Here is an 18,057-nt window from a genome sequence, read left to right on the forward strand (position 1 = left end):
CCTGCTCTTCCAGCTGAGTCCACGCAGCTGACATTACAAACCTGGCAGCTGGGGCTCATCCTTCACACCTCCCACCTGGAAGAGTCCCAGAAGGGCCCCTCCCAACCCCCGGCTGTGTTCCGGCTCCAGAGGGACCCTCGCCTGACTCGGACTTCACAGCTCCGGTCAAATCCAAAGCACCTCCGTTTTTGCGGCGTTCTTTGCTCTGGTAGCAAGTCTCCAGCGAGCCTCAGAATCGTCTGGGGGTGGAGGACGGGGCGCCGGGGCCTCGCTTCAGGCGGCGTCAGAGAGCCTGCAAGTTGCGTGGTGCAGCACTGGGCGACCAAGAGCGTCGACGGGGGCAGGAGCAGCATCGCACAGCGACTGCAGTCACGGGATGGGTACCGGTGTCGCGTGGTGACCCACAGCAGCTACACTCAGGGTGGTGAGAGCTTCACAAGCTGCATCGCTGCTCAGTCACTACATTCTCCACCTGGAACTAATCTTAGTGTGTCAACAACCATACTTCAATTTAAAAAATTTTTTTTTTCTTAATTAAAAGGAGTGGTGGGTCTCGGCCTCAGCCCCACCTCCAGCAGGACACGAGACAAGGAGGAATAAGCCCGGTCGTGCTGGTGGGGGCGGCTCCTGCGTTCGCGCTAGGCAGTGGACACCGCCAGCCTGAGGTCCGTCCCTTCCCCTTCCGCGCCCGCCTCGGTCGGGCCAATGGCCGGCGGGGTGGGGGGGACGATCACAGCCCCAGTCCGCGCGCCGCCTTTTCACAGTCTCCCGGGCCTGCGAACGTCAGCCCCATTTTAGGGATGCACGGAGTGAGGCCCAGTTGGCCGGCAAGCGCCCCGCGGCCCCTCCCGTCGCCCTTGACAACGCGACACAAGGTCACGGGGGGCAGGCGCGCAGGTTCCCGCCCACTCTCCGGCTCAGGCAGCTGGCTGGGCAGCCCTGCGCTCCCCGTGACGTCACCGCGCCGCGCCCGAGGAAGGCCCCGCCCCGCCTCCGCCGCGCGTGCTGCACGGGTGCCGGGGAGGACGGACATGGCGCGCCAACTGCGGGTGTTGCTGCTGTGGGGACGCAGCCTGCGGGCGCCGGCCCTGGCGGCCGCCCCGAGAGGTAAGGGTCGACGAGTGGGCGGGCGGGCTCTCCTCCCCAGGTCCTGGGCGCGCTTCCTCCGTGGGAGGCACGGAGATTGTGTGAGATTTATGCGCCACCCGCGCGGCGAGCGTGGAGCGTCGTGGTGTCGCCGGACTGCCCGGGTTTCCTCCCCCACCCGCCCTCAGGTAGCGGGGTGGAGCCCCTGCCCGCGGGGACTCCTGCAGGGGCTTCTCCCCGTCGAACCCTCCCGCTCCTTTGGAGGCGGAGAGGTCGAGGACTCCTCGCTCCTGCAGCCGAGCGCAGTTTCGGGGAGTGGGAACGAACTTCACCTGGGCGACCCTGTAGCCCCTTCGTGGCGATGTTATTGCTCCGCGCCCCCAAGTTGTGTCATATGGGGCCGATGCAGAAGCCGCTTGGTCTCCACCGTGGTGTGCACGTGGGAACAACACTGAGTGCTCACTCTGCCCGGGACACGGCCGCGAACCGGGCAGAACCGCTTCTACCCTGGACTCTGGGTTCTTTTTTTTTTTTTTTCATTTTGGACTCTGGGTTCTTGACCCCCGTTTTCCCAGGACCTGAAACTGGTAGGTGCTCAAGTAAATGGCCAAAAAAAAAAAAAAGAACCATAACTGCTTTCTTACTCTCCTGTCGGAAGAAGCCATGAGCGAACGTTACAGCGTTCTTTCGAGGCTCTGCACACACTCGCACACGTGGCCAGGTGTGTTTTTATGGGACAAGGCGTAACCCATATATGTAGTTTGCCCCTGACCTGTTTTTAACGTTCTCTGCAAAGCGTACACATTTCGTGTCCGTAACCCCCGTCCGTGGCTTTCCAGTGGCTACATAGTGTCCTGTGCTGTGGAAGTGTGGCCGTTTATTTAGCCGTGTTGTTAATGGACGTAGTAAAGTTGATGTCCGTGGTTTTTTGTTTTCGTCATTACATTGTTATGTAGAAGGGGCTAGTATTTAAATCTCCGGGGCACGCGTATGGCATTTCTTTAGAATTTCAGAATCTGAGTTTTAGAATGGATGGTTCAGTCTGTGCATATTTGAAATGTTAGCTGACATTGCCAAATTGCTGTCGAGAAAGGCTTTATCCGTTTCCATTCCCGTTAGCAGGGAATGGGACTGCCTGGATCAAGGCATGTCCTCCATGGATAGTAGTGAGAATGTTTTCATTTGCTTAATGGCCGTTCGTATATGTTATGTGAATTTCTTTTTCACGTCTCCTACACTTTTTCTTTTACCTGAGTTTTAAATTTTGGTGCAGTATTTTTTTTTTTAAACAGTTTTTAAAAATGTATTGGTTAATGCATGTTGACTGTAAATTTTATACTTTTGCTTGTACCCATCGTCTTCTTTCTTGATTGGATTTATTTCCTGTCATACGAGAGTATACCCTTGTGTTAATTTTGCAGACGTCTTTGGGTTGTAAATTTTCTAAGCCCCACCGTATCTAAAAGATTTTATTTTGTCCGATTCCTGTATAGTATGTTGCCTGGGTACTGTATTCCAGGTCAAAATAATTTTCCTTTAAAGAGTGAGGGTATTGATCTGCTGTTCTCCAGCATCTGTGTTACAGACAAGCAGTCTTAACAATTTCATTGTTTCTTTTGTAGCTAACTTGGTTTTTTTTTTTTTTTTTTTTTACTTTCTCTTGAGGTTAAGGTTTTTTTTCTTTTTTGTTCATGTTCTAAGATGTTCCAACCGTGTGTTGTAAATCATTCTTTGTACCACGTAGTGTCTCTTCTGCTGGGAAGACGCGCCAGTTTTCAGCCCAGCAAGTTTTTGTTCTCTGATTTTTTAACTCTTTCCCATAATAATCTGTGTCCCTCTTCTTCTGAACTTCTGTCACAGTCGAGAACCTTTTGGAAGCATGGCGTATTGCAGGTGCCCTTGATACCCACCCGTGTGGGCAGTCATGAAGGTACAGTTTAGAGGCACTGAGGGATGGATGAGTTTAGCCTAGAAAATATGTATCTTTTTTTTTTTTTTTTTAGATTTTATTTATTTACTTGACAGAGAGAGATCGCAAGCAGACAGAGAGGCAGGCAGAGAGAGAGAGAGGGAAGCAGGCTCGCTGCTGAGCAGAGAGCCCGATGGGGGACTCGATCCCAGGACCCTGAGATCATGACCTGAGCCGAAGGCAGCGGCTTAACCCACTGAGCCACCCAGGCGCCCCTAGAAAATATGTATATTATACAGTGGGGGGAAGAGGATAAGAGAAGTCACCTCTACAGAAAATTCAGAATTCACCTGTATTTTTTTTTCCTATGTTAGTGGGAGAGTGTTGCCAAATGTTAGCATGTGCTCAGCTTCACATCTGAGAGTCTGACTTTGTCACCCTCCCAGTCCTTCCCACCTGCTCTGTGAGGTGTGGAACAGTCTCGGCTTGTAGACTTTTTATTTTTCATTTTTGCTAACTAGTTTATTCAACAGATACATTTTGAGGGGCATCTGGCTGGCTCACTCAAGGCATGCAATTCTTTTTTTTTTTTTTTTTTTTTTTTTTTAAATGGCTGTTGTTGTAAGTCATTAAGTTTTAGGATGGTTTTTTTTTTTTTTTTAAGATTTTATTTATTTATTTGACACAGAGAGATCATAAGTAGGCAGAGAGGCAGACAGAGAGAGTGAGAGGGAAGCAGGCTCCCTGCCGAGCAGAGAGCCCGACGCGGGACTCGATCCCAGGACTCTGAGATCATGACCTGAGCTGAAAGCAGCAGCTTAAACCACTGAGCCACCCAGGCGCCCAAGGCATGCAATTCTTGACTTTGGGGTTATGAGTTTGAGCCCCACGTTGGGTGTGGAGATTGCTTAAAAAAATACATATTTTTTAAAAATTTTAAAATGCTCTCTGGGACTTCAGAGATGATGTGACCCTGCTGTTGGGGTCATAGGCTAAGTGGGAACAAGTGTTTTCCAGGCAGTGTGCTAGGCCATATTGCCGTATCGGAGGCCTGTCTGGCCAGTCAGGGAGGGCAGAAACGTGTGGATGATTGCTCAAGTGGATCTCACAGGAGAGGGTTATGAGCCCGGTCTTGCACCAGGTGCAGGGTATGGAGGCGCTGCCGAATGACTGGGTTTGACAAGAAATGGGAATAAATGGGAGGGAGGGTGAAGGAGGCTGAAAATTACGTCCTTTCTCTTCCGTTGCATGTAAACGTGTGGGCCATTTTCTGTAACTGTCTGGACAGTCACAGCGCCAGACCGGCCAGTATTGGGGGGAACCCAGCTGCAGGCGCTGTGAGGGCCACACACCTGATTTTCTGCACGCGCTCAGGACCAGGTGGGTGGCTGATTCCAGCGCGGTCCCCGGTGAATGAAGTTGACTGGTGGCAGAGAACCAACGAGTAATTCGTTCCACTGGTAGAAGGTAGTTATTATAAAGAGTAGAGCTGCCAGAGCCTGGGTAATCGGGAAAATGTGACGCTCATAGTAAAAAACGTAAACTGCCTTCAAACCTTTGCGCCAGTTCTGATGAGTAACGGAAGTGATGGACCTGCCGGTAGACAGACAAGCCTCCCGACGAAGCGACGATGGGCCCGAAAGGTCAGCGACAGGCCTGGCCTCCAAAAGCAGATCGTGTTGTGAGGTGGAGAGGATGGTGGGTTGGTCTCTTCACGCGGCTGTGGACCTGCGGTGGACCACAGCCCCTGAGCCCTGGTCCTGCTCTCGAGGACGCCGTTCTCACTGTTGGCCTCACCAGGACCCCATCACGAGGCAGCCACCGTAGGACTGCTTGGGTCTCGGGTTAGTATTTTCTGCCTTTTGCATTCTCTGTAAGCCGGAACCTGTGCTGGAATTTTCTGACTTAGAAGTGAGACGTCGAAGGGGTGAGGAGTCTGCCCCAAGCACCAGAAGAGTCCGAAGAGCCGGGTTGCCCCCTTTGGTGTAGGCTCCAGCCCGGCAGGTTTATTTCCCCAAATGAGCCCGCCTGGACCGTGTGCAGCCCCAGCCTTACATCTGCTGCCTTTATGCTCCTGTGGATCTCTTCTGCTTCCAGCGTCTGCGCTCTCTTCGGGGCCCATGCCGTGTAATTCGTGCCCTCGCACCTCTCGGTTGCAGCCGTCAAGAGACTTGAGGCAAATGCTGGCGTTCCCAGGCTCCCTGCAGGATGAGCGGAGCAGCCCTGCGGGCAGATCTCACTCCGAGAAACAGCTTTCCCTGTTGCTGACAGGACGGAACGGTGATAGGCTTGACCCTTAACCGCCCGGACCCCCAAGGGCTTTGCCTCCTCTATAAACCGCAGCGCAGGGGCCTCGGTCAGCACCAGTGAGGCACCAGGTGCGGGGTGTGTGGCCGGCTGCCCAGGAGCCACCAGGTGGGCCGTGGGCTTGAAGTGCTTTGGCAGGACCAGAGGGCCGAGTTACCTGCAGAAGATAAGACTAACTCAAGTGTAATAGGTTAGCAAAGACTTAACTGGTTACTAGCTGAGTAGTTAGCCGAAATTAAGGCCCCTCCCCCCCCAATCTCCTAAGTGTTTGCTGCCCTTGTGCGTTGAGACCATTGCTGCTTGAAGGGGTGGGGAGTGTGCGATTGAGGGGGCCGGAGTTGGACTGAGGGGAAGCATTTCTCAGCTCTGCCCACAAAGTCCAATCCCAGCTAATAAAGGTGATTTCTGCAGGGAGACTGACTGAAGCATTGGTGGTCCGTGTGTCAAACCAGAATACTGTCTGGGCATCAGCAAAGTGTATCTGGTTCACACTCTGGTGAAATGTTTTCGTTCAAAGCCAGAGGCTGTTCTTGAATTGCATTTTCGGTGCCTTCAGTGTAGCCAGCTAGGATTTTTCTTTTCTTTTTCTTTTTTTTTTTTTTTTTAAGATTTTATTTATTTATTTGATAGAACAAGCACGGGGAGCAGCAGTCAGCGAGAGGGGGAGGCAGGCTCCTGCTGAGCAAGGAGTCCAGTGTGGGGTTTGATCCCAGGACCCTGGGATCTTGACCTGGGTCTGGATATGGAAGACTCGATTTTTACTAGGAAGCTGCTGTTTGCTTACTCTACAAGGAAATTCTGTAGCATTTGGTAAAGATCAATTTTGGGGTTTTCATTTCTGATACGGCTCCTAAAGCCACTGGGAATGACAGACCATGAAAGTTGTAGCTTAGAGACCCGCTGTCTACTTGGGCATCATCCCTGCCTGCTCTTCCCCCGGATGACTCCCCACAGATTAGGTAAATGGAATTCAGGTGTTCCCGAGGCATGGGCTTAACTAATTTGAAGAGCAGTTCTGTTATTTAGGAGCTATAGAATCAAGATATGTGATTAGAACATTAAAAAAAACACACCCTTGATTTTGAGATAGCCAAAATGAATACAGTATTAAAAAAACCCCGGGGCTCCTGGGTGGCTCAGTGGGTTAAGCCTCTGCCTTCGGCTCAGGTCATGATCTCAGGGTCCTGGGATCGAGTCCCGCATCGGGCTCTCTGCTCAGTGGAGAGCCTGCTTCCCCCTCTGTCTCTGCCTGCCTCTCTGCCTGCTTGTGATCTCTGTCAAGTAAATAAATAAAAATCTTTTTTTTAATTAACTTTTTTTAAAGATTTTATTTATTTATTTGAGAGAGAGAGAATGAGAGAGAGAGAGCATGAGAAGGGGGAGGGTCAGAGGGAGAAGTAGACTCCCTGCTGAGGAGGGAGCCCAATGCGGGACTCGATCCTGGGACTCCAGGACCATGACCCGAGCCAAAGTCAGTTGCCTAAGCAACTGAGCCACCCAGGCATCCCAATAAATAAACATCTTTAAGCAAATTGAATAAAATTAAAAAAAAAACTCAGATTATATGGCAGCAAATAGGTCTCCGTCCTCTGGTGGAACTGGGTGGGTCAGCTAGCCAGCGCAGCTCAGTGCCACTGTGTTCACGCACACTGACATTCTCCGGAGGGGACCTTCCATGAAGCTTACTTTTATTTTTATTTTTTTATTTTTTTATTTTTAAAGATTTTATTTATTTATTTGTCAGAGAGAGAGAGAGACAGAGAGAGAAAGATCACAAGTAGGAAGAGAGGCAGGCAGAGGCAGAGGGAGAAGCAGGCTCCCTGCCAAGCAAGGAGCCCGATATGGGACTCGATCCCAGGACGCTAGGATCAGGACCTGAGCCGAAGGCAGCGGCTTAACCAACTGAGCCACCCAGGCGTCCCGAAGCTTACTTTTTTTTTTTTTTTAAAGATTTTATTTATTTATTTGACAGAGAGAGAGATCACAAGTAGGCAGAGAGGCAGGCAGAGAGAGAGGAGGAAGCAGGCTCCCTGCAGAGCAGAGAGCCTGATGCGGGGCTCGATCCCAAGACCCTGAGATCATGACCTGAGCCGAAGGCAGCGGCTTAATCCACTGAGCCACCCAGGCGCCCCCCGAAGCTTACTTTTAAAGAAGCGAAACGTTTCATTTTAGCCGTTATGATTGGAAGTCTTTCTGAAACAGGTACATCAGACAGAATGTAACTGAACCTTTTTTGGATCTTTTCAGGGTCATTGTGTTAGTCTGTGGTTTTCTCTGGTAACACACAGGCCCTTGAGGGCCATGGGGGTAGCACGACTCCTATGTATGACGTGTCGCCACAGGGAAACTGCTATTTGAGTGTTGCTGTGTTTTTAGCCTTCTTTCCTCTTATTTAGCTAATCAGGCCTCCCTGGGGCCATGTTCTCTCCTCCGCCAATTTCCAGACCTGGGCTTGGAAACTAGATTACAAAACTTGTTAGTTGCAGATTTTTAATTTTTTTTTAAATTTTTTATTTTTTAAAAAAATTTATTTATTTACTTGACAGAGACACAGCGAGAGAGAGCACAAGCAGGAGGAGTGGGAGAGGGAGAAGCAGGCTTCCCGCCGAGCAGGGAGCCCGATGCAGGGCTCAATCCCAGGACCCTGGGATCATGACCTGAGTCGAAGGCAACGACTGAGCCACTCAGGCGCCCGATCTGCAGAATTTTTTTTTTTTTTAAAGAGAAAGACGGGTGGCGGGGGAGGCACTTGGGTGGCTTAGTCAGTTGGGTATCTGCCTTCAGCTCAGGTCATGATCGAGCCCCACGTCCGGCTCCTTGCTCAGCGGGAGGCTGCTTTCGCTCTGCCCCTCTGCCTACATGCACGCTCGTGTGCGGTTGCTCTCTCTCTGTCAAATAAAATCTTTAAAAAATTAATAGAGAAAGAGGAATTGTTAGGGCAAGAATAGTCTTGGGTGACTAAAGCCTCATTTTTTGTTCTTTTGTTTTTTGTATTTAGAGAAATGGTGTTTCTCTCTCTCTCTCTTCTTTTTTTTTTTTTTAAGATTTTATTGATTATTTGACAGAGCGCACAAGTAGGCAGAGTGGCAGGAGAGAGGGGGAAGCAGGCTCGCCACTGAGCAGGGAGCCCAGTGTGGGGCTCCATCGCAGGACCCTGAGAGCATGACCTGAGCTGAAGGCAGCCGCTTCACGGGCTGAGTCACCCAGGTGCCCCCTATTTCTTTTTTCTTGTTTTTTTTTAATTTGGTTTAACCCAAATTCAGTGATTTCGAAACCAGCCACCAAGATTGGTGGGTCACCAGTCTAGATCTGTAATCTGCCAAGCTGTCTGAGTTCAGTGTCTGTGCCTTCCGAGAAGAGAACCACGAGTTAGCTGAGGGCCTGCTCTGACTCCAGCGGCGCATGGGAAAGACAGACGGGACACGGTCCAGGTGAGCCCCCAGAACGTCTCCCACGTGGGGTGGTGCTAGCAGTTCAGGAACCATCCCGCTGCCTCCTGTGCGCCTGGTCCTGCTCGAGTGCTGGGTGCTGGGTGCTGCCCGGGGGACCAGGCCGACACGAATCCTGGTGTGCGTGGTGCCGGGGTGGAGACGAATAACGGCGGCGTGAGCGGCGGGTGCGGAGCCCGGCGAGGAAGGCAGAGCGGAAGGCCTCCTGCTAGGGAGGGGGCAGGGAGGCCACCCGCGGGGGGTGGCATTAAGCACAGCTTGGAAGAAGGGGAAGGTGGCTGCGGAAGGGCGGCTCAGGTGGAGGCGGCAGCCCGTGCCAGGGTCCCGAGGCGGCAGCAGGCCGCGTGCTGCGGGGACAGCTGGGAGCCGGGTCAGAGGTGTGCGGGTCTCCGACGGCGACGTGGCAGGTGGGTGCGACGCCACCCGGGGTTCAGCGGCCGGCTGAGGTTATGGGAGTTTGCTGAGAAAAAGCCTTCCAGGTTTTTGTTACTGAGAAAGTGGGGCTGTTTTCCAGAACCGGTTGGTACAGTGAAGAAAATCTCCTTCCTCCCTTAGAGCACAGCAGTGCGGAAAAGCCCCTACGGCGACAGGCGCGCACCCCCGGCCCCGAGGCAGGAGAAGCTGCGGGGGGGGGGGGGGGGGGCCCTCCCTGCGGGGCGTCTGCGGTCACCTGTGCGGGCACGCGCTCGGCCCTTCCCTGAGGGGCTCAGGCTGTTCCTGGGTTTGCCGGAATCCCAGGCCACCCCGCCTGCTGCTGCTCACACCTTCCCCAGCGCGCATCTCACGTTAGTTTAACTGTTTTTTTTTTTTTTTAAGATTTTATTTATTTATTTGACAGACAGAGATCACAAGTAGGCAGAGAGACAGGCAGAGAGAAAGGAGGAAACAGGCTCCCCGCTGAGCAGAGAACCCGATGCGGGCCGATCCCAGGACCCTGAGATCATGACCTGAGCCGAAGGCAGAGGATTTAACCCACTGAGCCACCCAGGCGCCCCACCTCTCACGTTAGTTTAAAATCTCTGCTACTCCGACAGCAAACATGCTGTCCTGTTTGCACACGCCTGCCTTCAGTCCTGTGTGCGCCAGGCGTCTCCTGATGCAGAGCCACTGGTGTTTCTCTTTTTGGGAATTGCCCTGGTTCTGTTAAGCTCCTGGCCTTTTTGCTACAGACCTGTAAGTGACCTGCTGTGTGCAGGCTGGCCTTCCGCTGTGTGCCGACCTCAGTTGGTGTTTTGGTAGCGTGGTTGTTCTTAGTTGTCCTTGTATATGGGATCAAGGGTTGCACACTCTACCAACTGCACCAGCCAGGCGCCCCGTGTATGTGTTTTTAAAATTAAATTGTATTTATTTTTATTTATTTATTTTTAAAGATTTTATTTATTTATTTGAGAGAGAGAATGAGAGGGGAGAGGGTCACAGGGGAAGCAGACTCCCCAGTGAGCGGGGAGCCCGATGCGGGACTTGATTCTGGGACTCCAGGGTCATGACCTGAGCTGAAAGCAGCCTCCTAACCAGCAGAGCCACCCAGGCACCCTATTTATTTTTATTTTTAAAAATGCTCTTGTATTTTTAAGTAATCTCTACACCCAGCATGGGGCTCAAACTCACAGCCTGAAATCAAGAGTTGCGTGTTCTGTCAACGGGGCCAACAAGTGATGAGAACGTTTATGATTGATTCTGTTTATTTTAATTTTTGCGTGCTCCATAAATTTATGGTTCTTGGGTTATGTATTTTGTTTAGAAATCATTTCCCTTAAGTCATTAGAGAAAAAGATGTCAGAATGATCATTATTGGTAGGAAACACAAATCTTGAGGGGTGACCTCGTACCGACTCCAGTGGCTGGAATGAAAACCACAGGTGATCATGATGTACTTTGGAGTGTTGAGGTCCGGAGCCAATGGCCAAGAAAGGATTCTTGAGACGTCTTTGTTGCAAAGTGGTGGTTTTATTAAAGCACGGGACAGGACCCGTGGGTAGAAGGAGCTGCACTGGGCAGTGAGGAGTGACTGATTATGTAAGAGTTTATGTCCTAGTAAGGGGAGGGTGATGTTAGGGCTCCCGGAAATTGAGTCTGTAGGTTTCTGGAGATTGCTTTTTTCCTTCTCCCCACCCCCACGATTGTATTTATTTATGTGACAGAGAACGGGGGGGGGGGGGGGGGGGAGAGAGCACAAGTAGGGGGAGTGGCTGAGGGAGATGGAGAAGCAGACCCCCCACTGAGCCAGACCCTGGTGTGGGGCTCGATCCCAGGACCCTGAGATCATGACCCGAGCCGAAGGGAGAGGCTTCACCAACTGAGCCACCCAGCCCCCCCCCCCAAAAGGGCTTCTTAAAATACCTTTTATAGGGGCGCCTGGGTGGCTCAGTTGGTGAAGCACCTGCCTTCGGCTTGGTCATGATCCCGGGGTCCTGGGATCAAGTCCCGCATCGGGCCCCTTGCTCAGAGAGGCAGCCTGCTTCTCCCTCTCCCTCTGCTGCTGACCCACCTGCTTGTGCTCAGTCTCTCTGTGTCAAATAAATAAAGAAGATATTTTTTAAAAATAGCTCTTATGTTTTCTTCCAGTATTTTTATACTTTTTATACTTTTTTATATTTATATTTATAAAGTATATTTTTATACTTTTATACTTTTATTTTCACTTTTATAGCCCATCTGCAATTTTTTATATAATAATTGAGAGAGGAAATTAATTTTAATACAGTGGCTTTAAGTTAATGTGCTTAACACAGTTAATAGTCTTTCCTCATTGATTTAAAAAATCTTGGCTATTCATGGAAAAGTTTAGTTTTCCATATGAATTTTAGAATTAGGCTGAATAGTTTAAAATTGAGTTTTCATTGGGCTCATGTTAAAAATACAGGTTTGTTTGGGACACCTGGGTGGCTTAGTGGGTTAAGCCTCGGCCTTCGACTCCAGTCATGATCTCCGGGTCCTGGGATCGAATCCTGCATCACACTGGGCTCTCTGCCTACTTGTGATCTCTCTCTCTCTTTGTCAGATAAATAAACAAAATCTTTAAAAAATACAGGTTTATTTTAAGAACTGGTTTTATCTTTATTTGTTTGTTTATTTTATTTTATTTTTTAAAGAGTTCATTCATCTCTTTGACAGACAGAGATCACAAGTAGGCAGAGAGGCAGGCAGAGAGAGAGGAGGAAGCAGGCTCCCCGCTGAGCAGAGAGCCCGATGTGGGATCATGACCCGAGCCGAAGGCAGAGGCTTCAACCCACTGAGCCACCCAGGCGCCCCTTGTTTGTTTATTTTAAATAACTTACATGCCCAGTATGAGACTCAAGCTCATGACCCTGAGATCACGAGTCACACACTTCACCACCTGAGCCAGCCAGCTGCCCAGGGAATTGATGTTTTTAAATATTTACTCTTCCTATCCAGGGACATTTCGCTGAGCTTTTTTTTCTTTTTTCTTTTTTTAATTTATTTATTTTTATTAACATATAATGTATTGTATGCTCCAGGGGTACAGGTCTGTGAATAATCAGCCTTACAGAATTCACAGCACTTACCATAGCCCATACCCTCCACAGTGTCCATCACGCAGCCACCCCATCCCCCACCCCCACCCCAGCAGCCCTCAGTCTGTTTCCTGAGATTAAGAGTCTCTTATGGTTTGTCTGCCTCCCTGGTCCCATCTTGTTTCACTTTTTCCCTCCCTGCCCCCCATGACCCGCCACCCTGCCTCTCAGATTCCTCATATCAGAATTGTCTTTCTCTGATTGACTTATTTCATTTAGCATAATACTCTCTAGTTCCATCTGCTTTGTTGCAAATGGCAAGATTTTGGGTTTTTTGTTGGCTGCATAGTATTCCATTGTGTATATATACCACATCTTCTTTATCCATTCATCTGTTGATGGACATCTAGGTACTTTCCATAGTTTGGCTATTGTGGACATTGCTGCTATAAACATTTGGGTGCACGTGCCCCTTCGGATCACTACATTTGTATCTTTAGGGCAAATACCCAGTAGTGCAGTTGCTGGGTCATAGAGTTGCTCTATTTTCAACTTTCTGAGGACCCTCCGTGCTGTTTTCCAGAGCGGCTGCACCAGATTGGATTCCCACCAACAGTGCAGGAGGGTTCCCCTTTCTTTGCATCCTTGGCAACACCTGTCGTTTCCTGACTGGTTAATTTTAGCCATTCTGACTGGTGTGAGGTGGGATCTCACTGGTTTTGATTTGTTTTTCCCTGATGCCAAATGACATTGAGCACTTTTTCACGTGCCTGTTGGCCATCTGGATGTCTTCTTTGCAGATATCTGTTCGTGTCCTCTGCCCATTTCTTGATTGGATTATTTGTTCTTTGGGTGTTGAGTTTGACAAGTTCTTTATAGATTTTGGACACTAGTCCTTTATCTGATATGTCATTTGCGAATACCTTCTCCCATTCTGTCCCGTTGTCTTTTGGTTTTGTTGACTATTTCCTTTGCTGTGCAGAAGCTTTTGATCTTGATGAAGTCCAGTAGTTCATTTTTGCCCTTGCTTTCCTTGCCTTTGGTGATGTTTCTGGGAAGAAGTTGCTGCGGCTGGGGTGGAAGAGGTTGCTGCCTGTGTTCTCCTCAAGGATTTGGATGGATTCCTGTCTCACACTGAGGTCTTTCATCCCTTTTGAGTCTATTTTTGTGTGTGGTGTAAGGAAATGGTCCAGTTTCATTCTTCTGCATGTGGCTGTCCAATTTTCCCAACACCATTTGCTGAAGAGACTGTCTTTTTTCCATTGGACATTCTTTCCTGCTTTGTGGAAGATTAGTTGACCATAGAGTTAAGGGTCCATTTCTGGGCTCTCTGTTCTGTTCTGTAGATCTATGTGTCTGTTTTTGCGCTTGTACCATATTGTCTTGATGATGACAGCTTTGTAATAGAGCTTAAAGTCTGGGATTGTGATGCCACCAACTTTGGTTTTCTTTTCCAACATTTCCCTGGCTACTCGGGGGTCTTTTCTGGTTCCATATAAATTTTAGGATTATTTGTTCCATTTCTTTGAAAAAAATTGATGGTGTTTTGATAAGGATGCGTTAATGGCTGAGCTTTTTTGATCCCTTTGTAAATGTGTTTTATGTGCCTAGTAAATTTTTTGAGTGTGTTATTATTTTTATAGATAGGCTATTTTATGAATAGGTCATAGATACATACAGCAAGGAACTCAAACGGCACACAGGTGTGCGCACCGAAAAGCACCTTCCTGTCACTGCTACCCTCAGACACCAGTTACCCTCCTGGTGGCAACCCCCTTAGCCAGGTTCTTCTTGGCCTTGCAGAGATACACTTGGTGCGTGAGAATAACGTTCATGTATGTGTACACGTACATACGTGTTTACACACCACGGGAGCATCTACAGACCACTGTCCTGGGCCTGGTCTATTTCTTTTTTTTTTTTTAAGATTTTATTTATTTATTTGACAGACAAAGATCACAAGTAGGCAGAGAGGCAGGCAGAGAGAGAGGAGGAAGCAGGCTCCTCACTGAGCAAAGAGCCCGACGCGGGGCTCCATCCCAGGACCCCGGGATCATGACCCAAGCCGAAGGCAGAGGCTTAACCCACTGAGCCACCCAGGCGCCCCGCCTGGTTTATTTCTTAATGTATCTCAGAGATAATGTACCGTTGGGATACTTGGCACACAGATTACCTCATTTTTCTGTGTCACAGTGTTTGTTTTTTTTTAATATATATATATATTCCACTACGGCCGACCATTAACCTGGTCATTGTCCCCTGGCCCTTCCGGGAGCTTCTACTCTGGATCCTCCTCTGGTGTGTCTGTACAGGCCTGTGCATGACCCTAGCATTGACAGTTGTTGGGAAGGAGCTGGCTCTTTTGTGACAGCCACTTTAAGAGTTTAGTGTTAATTATAGGGCGCCTGGGTGGCTCAGCCGGTTAAGCGTCTGCCTTCGGCTCAGGTCATGAGCCCGGGGTCCTGGGATTGAGCCCCATGGTGGGCTCCCTGCTCAGTGGTGCAGGGGGGGTCTGTTCCCTCTGTCCCTCCCCCTGCTTATGCTGTCTCTCGTGCTCTCAAATTAAATTTTTTAAAAAGAGTTTATTGTTGGGCGCCTGGGTGGCTCAGTGGGTTAAGCCGCTGCCTTCGGCTCAGGTCATGATCTCGGGGTCCTGGGATCAAGTCCCACATAGGGCTCTCTGCTCAGCAGGGAGCCTGCTTCCCTCTCTCTCTCTCTGCCTGCCTCTCTATCTACTTGTGATCTGTCTCTGTCAAATAAATGTTTAAAAAAAAAAAAAAGTTTATTGTTAATTTTAAGTGACTAAACATTTGACTGAAAAGATGTGCACTGAGAAGTCCGGCTCTCAGCTTGGTCCCCTTCTCCACGCCCTGGCCCTCGCCCTCCTAGGGTGTCTGGGTTGGGAGTCGCTCGTACATCCGCCCGTGTTCAGGTGAGCGCAGGAAGTACAGGTGAGCCCCTGTCGCTGTGTTTTAGTCACTGAGCAGCCCCTGCAGGGCGTGCTGTAACAGCATCACAGTTTCCCGCCTTCCTTTTTTTTTTTCCCTACAGCCACATAGTAGTGTTAGGAGTCTAGGAGTGGCTCCGCGTTGGGAGGCTCCGTGGTGTTGTCCTGTCCTCCCCGCGGGACATGTAGGTGGTTTCCAGGCTGTTCTGTACCGTGTTCCAGTGCGTGGGATGTATCCAGGGAGCAAAGTCCCCACGTGGAATTGCCGGACATGAGGGGATGTGTGATTTGTCGTCTTGACCAGTGTGGCCAGGTCCCCTCTGCAGGGTCAGGTCAGGCCCTGCTGCCCTGTGCGGCTCACCCACAGGCGGCCGGAAGTACTGTCTGGAAGTTGTCCCTGAAGTAATGCGGGTGTGTGAGCGTCTGCCTGTCCGTTGGAACTGGCGGAGGTTAACCGGGGTCGGAGCTGGGGCGCGGTGCTCACATCGGGGCCGCGATTGGGGAGTATTGAGTCACCGGACCTGCCGGGCCTGGCCTCCAGCTTGACTTCAGGGAGAGCCAGCCCTGGCCACGTTCGGTCCCATGGGGGACGCTGCGGAAAGCTCCTGCTTAGGTCAGGCACGGTTCCAGGAGGCTGTGAGAGCCTCTCTGTGGGCAGGTTCAGTGGCCCAGAGAGCTGGGGGCTTGCTTTCCTTCCATCCCCTCCCCTTCCCCCATAGACGTTTCGCCTGCAAAGAAACGCATAGAGTAGTGTATGCGCTCCGGGAGAAGCACCCCGTGAGTATGGAATAGCCAGTGTAAGGAGTAGAACTTACAGTCCCCTGAAGGCGGGTGTGCCCCTCCCCGATGCGTGCCTTTCTCTCTCTCCTAGAGGTAACTGCTGACTGAAACTTTTGGGTTTTTATTCCTTTGCTTTTTCTTTATACTTCTGGGTGAATGGATACGTGTGCACCCAGTTTTGTACATACATGCACACAGCGTGTTAAAGTCACACTGTGTATGGTCTGCTGGGTCTTTCCCGGGTCAGCATTCTGTTGTCTTAGCTTTAGCCATGCTAACCGTGTAGCTCAGTGGTTCTTGCTGTTCATTCCATGCGCCCGTACACCTCCGCTGCTTTACGTCGGCCTGCTGTCGGGCTCTCACACGGAGTCGCTGGCTCCTTTGGTGTGGTCCTGCTTCCCGAGCAGCACACGTTACCTCCCAGAAAGAGTCGTGTCGCCATTGACCCACATCAGGGGCGTACGAGCTCCACAGTCCCCTCCAGTCCTTGGTATCTTCAGACTGACTGACGGTCTTGGCCGGTCTGGAGAGTGTTGGATGCTGTCTTGTGACCGTGTGTGTTTGATTACAAGATGCACATCGGGAAGTTCGCGGACTGACCGTCCCGCTCAGTGATGCGGGATTGTCTGTGAGATGCATCCGTGTCATTGTCCCGTCACTCTCACCGCTCCTAGTCTCCCTGGGTGCAGACGTGTGACTTACATGTGGCGACCGCAGGCATCCTGCCTCGCGGACACGCGCGGTTCTCTGGGCTGTGACCTGAGTGAGGTTGCTGGGTTTAGGATGTGTTGTTACCGCACAGTTGTGACGGTTTTCCTGTGTGGGTCCTGAGGTACGTTTCCCCAGCTCTGCGAGAGGGAGTCACTGCTGTGCCGGGTCCTCACCGACACTCAGGGTTTTCAGACATTTTATTTTTTTGGTTTATTTTTTTTAAGATTTTATTTATTTATTTGACAGGCAGAGAGAGAGGAGTAAGTAGGTTCCCTGCCAAGCAGAGAGCCTGATGTGGGGCTCGATCCCAGGACTCTGGGATCATGACCTGAGCCAAAGACAGAGGCTTTTTTTTTTTTAATTTATTTATTTGACAGAGAGAGATCACAAGTAGATAGAGAGGCAGGCGGGGGGGGGGGGCAGGCTCCCCGCAGAGCAGAGAGCCCGATGCAGGACTCGATCCCAGGACCCCGATATCATGACCCGAGCCGAAGGCAGCAACCTAACCCACTGAGCCACCCAGGCGCCCTGTTTTCAGACATTTTTTTTTTTTAAAGACTATTTATTTGCCAGAGAGAGAGAGAGCGTGCGCACAAGCCGGCAGAGTGGCAGAGAGAGACGGAGAGAGAAGCAGGCGCCCCACTGAGCAGAGAGCCCGATGCGGGACTCGATCCCAGGACCCCGATATCATGACCCGAGCCGAAGGCAGCGACCTAACCCACTGAGCCACCCAGGCGCCCTGTTTTCAGACATTTTAAATGTTTGTAAATTTGATGGTCACAAAGTGATGTTTCAGTTGTGATTTTAATTGCATTTTGATGAATTGGTAATGAAATTGAGCATCTTCTTTCCATGGTTTATTGGCTATTTATTTCCACTTCTGTGAAGTGCTATTCACGTCTTTCGCCCCAGTATTTTCTCCTGGATTGGTTGACTTTTCTTATTAAGTATTTTTATTTATTCTTTATGGGCTCTAATCTTCTATCACTTTATCCTTTGTCATTTAGTAATGATTGGCTGGAAATGTGTTCTCCCTCTCACCACACCAGGGAGGTGTGGCTCACTGCTCCACTTTCATCCTGGCGTCTGTTTTTCTTTTGTTTTTGGTTTTAGATTATTTGAGAAGGAGAGGGAGGGAGAGGGAGAACACGCACTGGAGCTCGAGGGCTAAAGTGTGGGAGAGGCAGAGGCAGAAGGAGAAGCAGACTCTCCGCTGAGCAGGGAGCCCAACGTGGGGCTCAATCCCAGGACCCTGGGATTGTGACTTGAGCCAAAAGCAGATGCTTAACTGACTGAGCCACCCAGGTGCTCCCCCTTTTAAAAAGATTTTATTTATTTGATGGAGAGAGACACAGCAAGAGAGGGAACACAAACAGGGGGAGTGGGAGAGGG

The 18,057-nt window shown here is 50.3% G+C and overlaps 1 protein-coding gene across 1 annotated transcript in view; it reads left to right on the forward strand.

Moving 5' to 3' along the window:
- Positions 1-962: 962 nt before the first annotated feature.
- The window catches only part of TRAP1 (TNF receptor associated protein 1), a 52,674-nt gene continuing 35,579 nt past the window's right edge, over positions 963-18,057 (forward strand). Inside the window, exon 1 of the mRNA XM_045992553.1 lies at positions 963-1,107. Within this exon, the coding sequence (XP_045848509.1) occupies positions 1,032-1,107 (76 nt within the window). The 5' untranslated portion in view covers positions 963-1,031. The remainder of the gene's footprint in view (positions 1,108-18,057) is intronic.

The sequence above is a fragment of the Meles meles genome, chromosome 21 (assembly GCF_922984935.1).
Source record: "Meles meles chromosome 21, mMelMel3.1 paternal haplotype, whole genome shotgun sequence".
NCBI lineage: Eukaryota > Metazoa > Chordata > Mammalia > Carnivora > Mustelidae > Meles > Meles meles.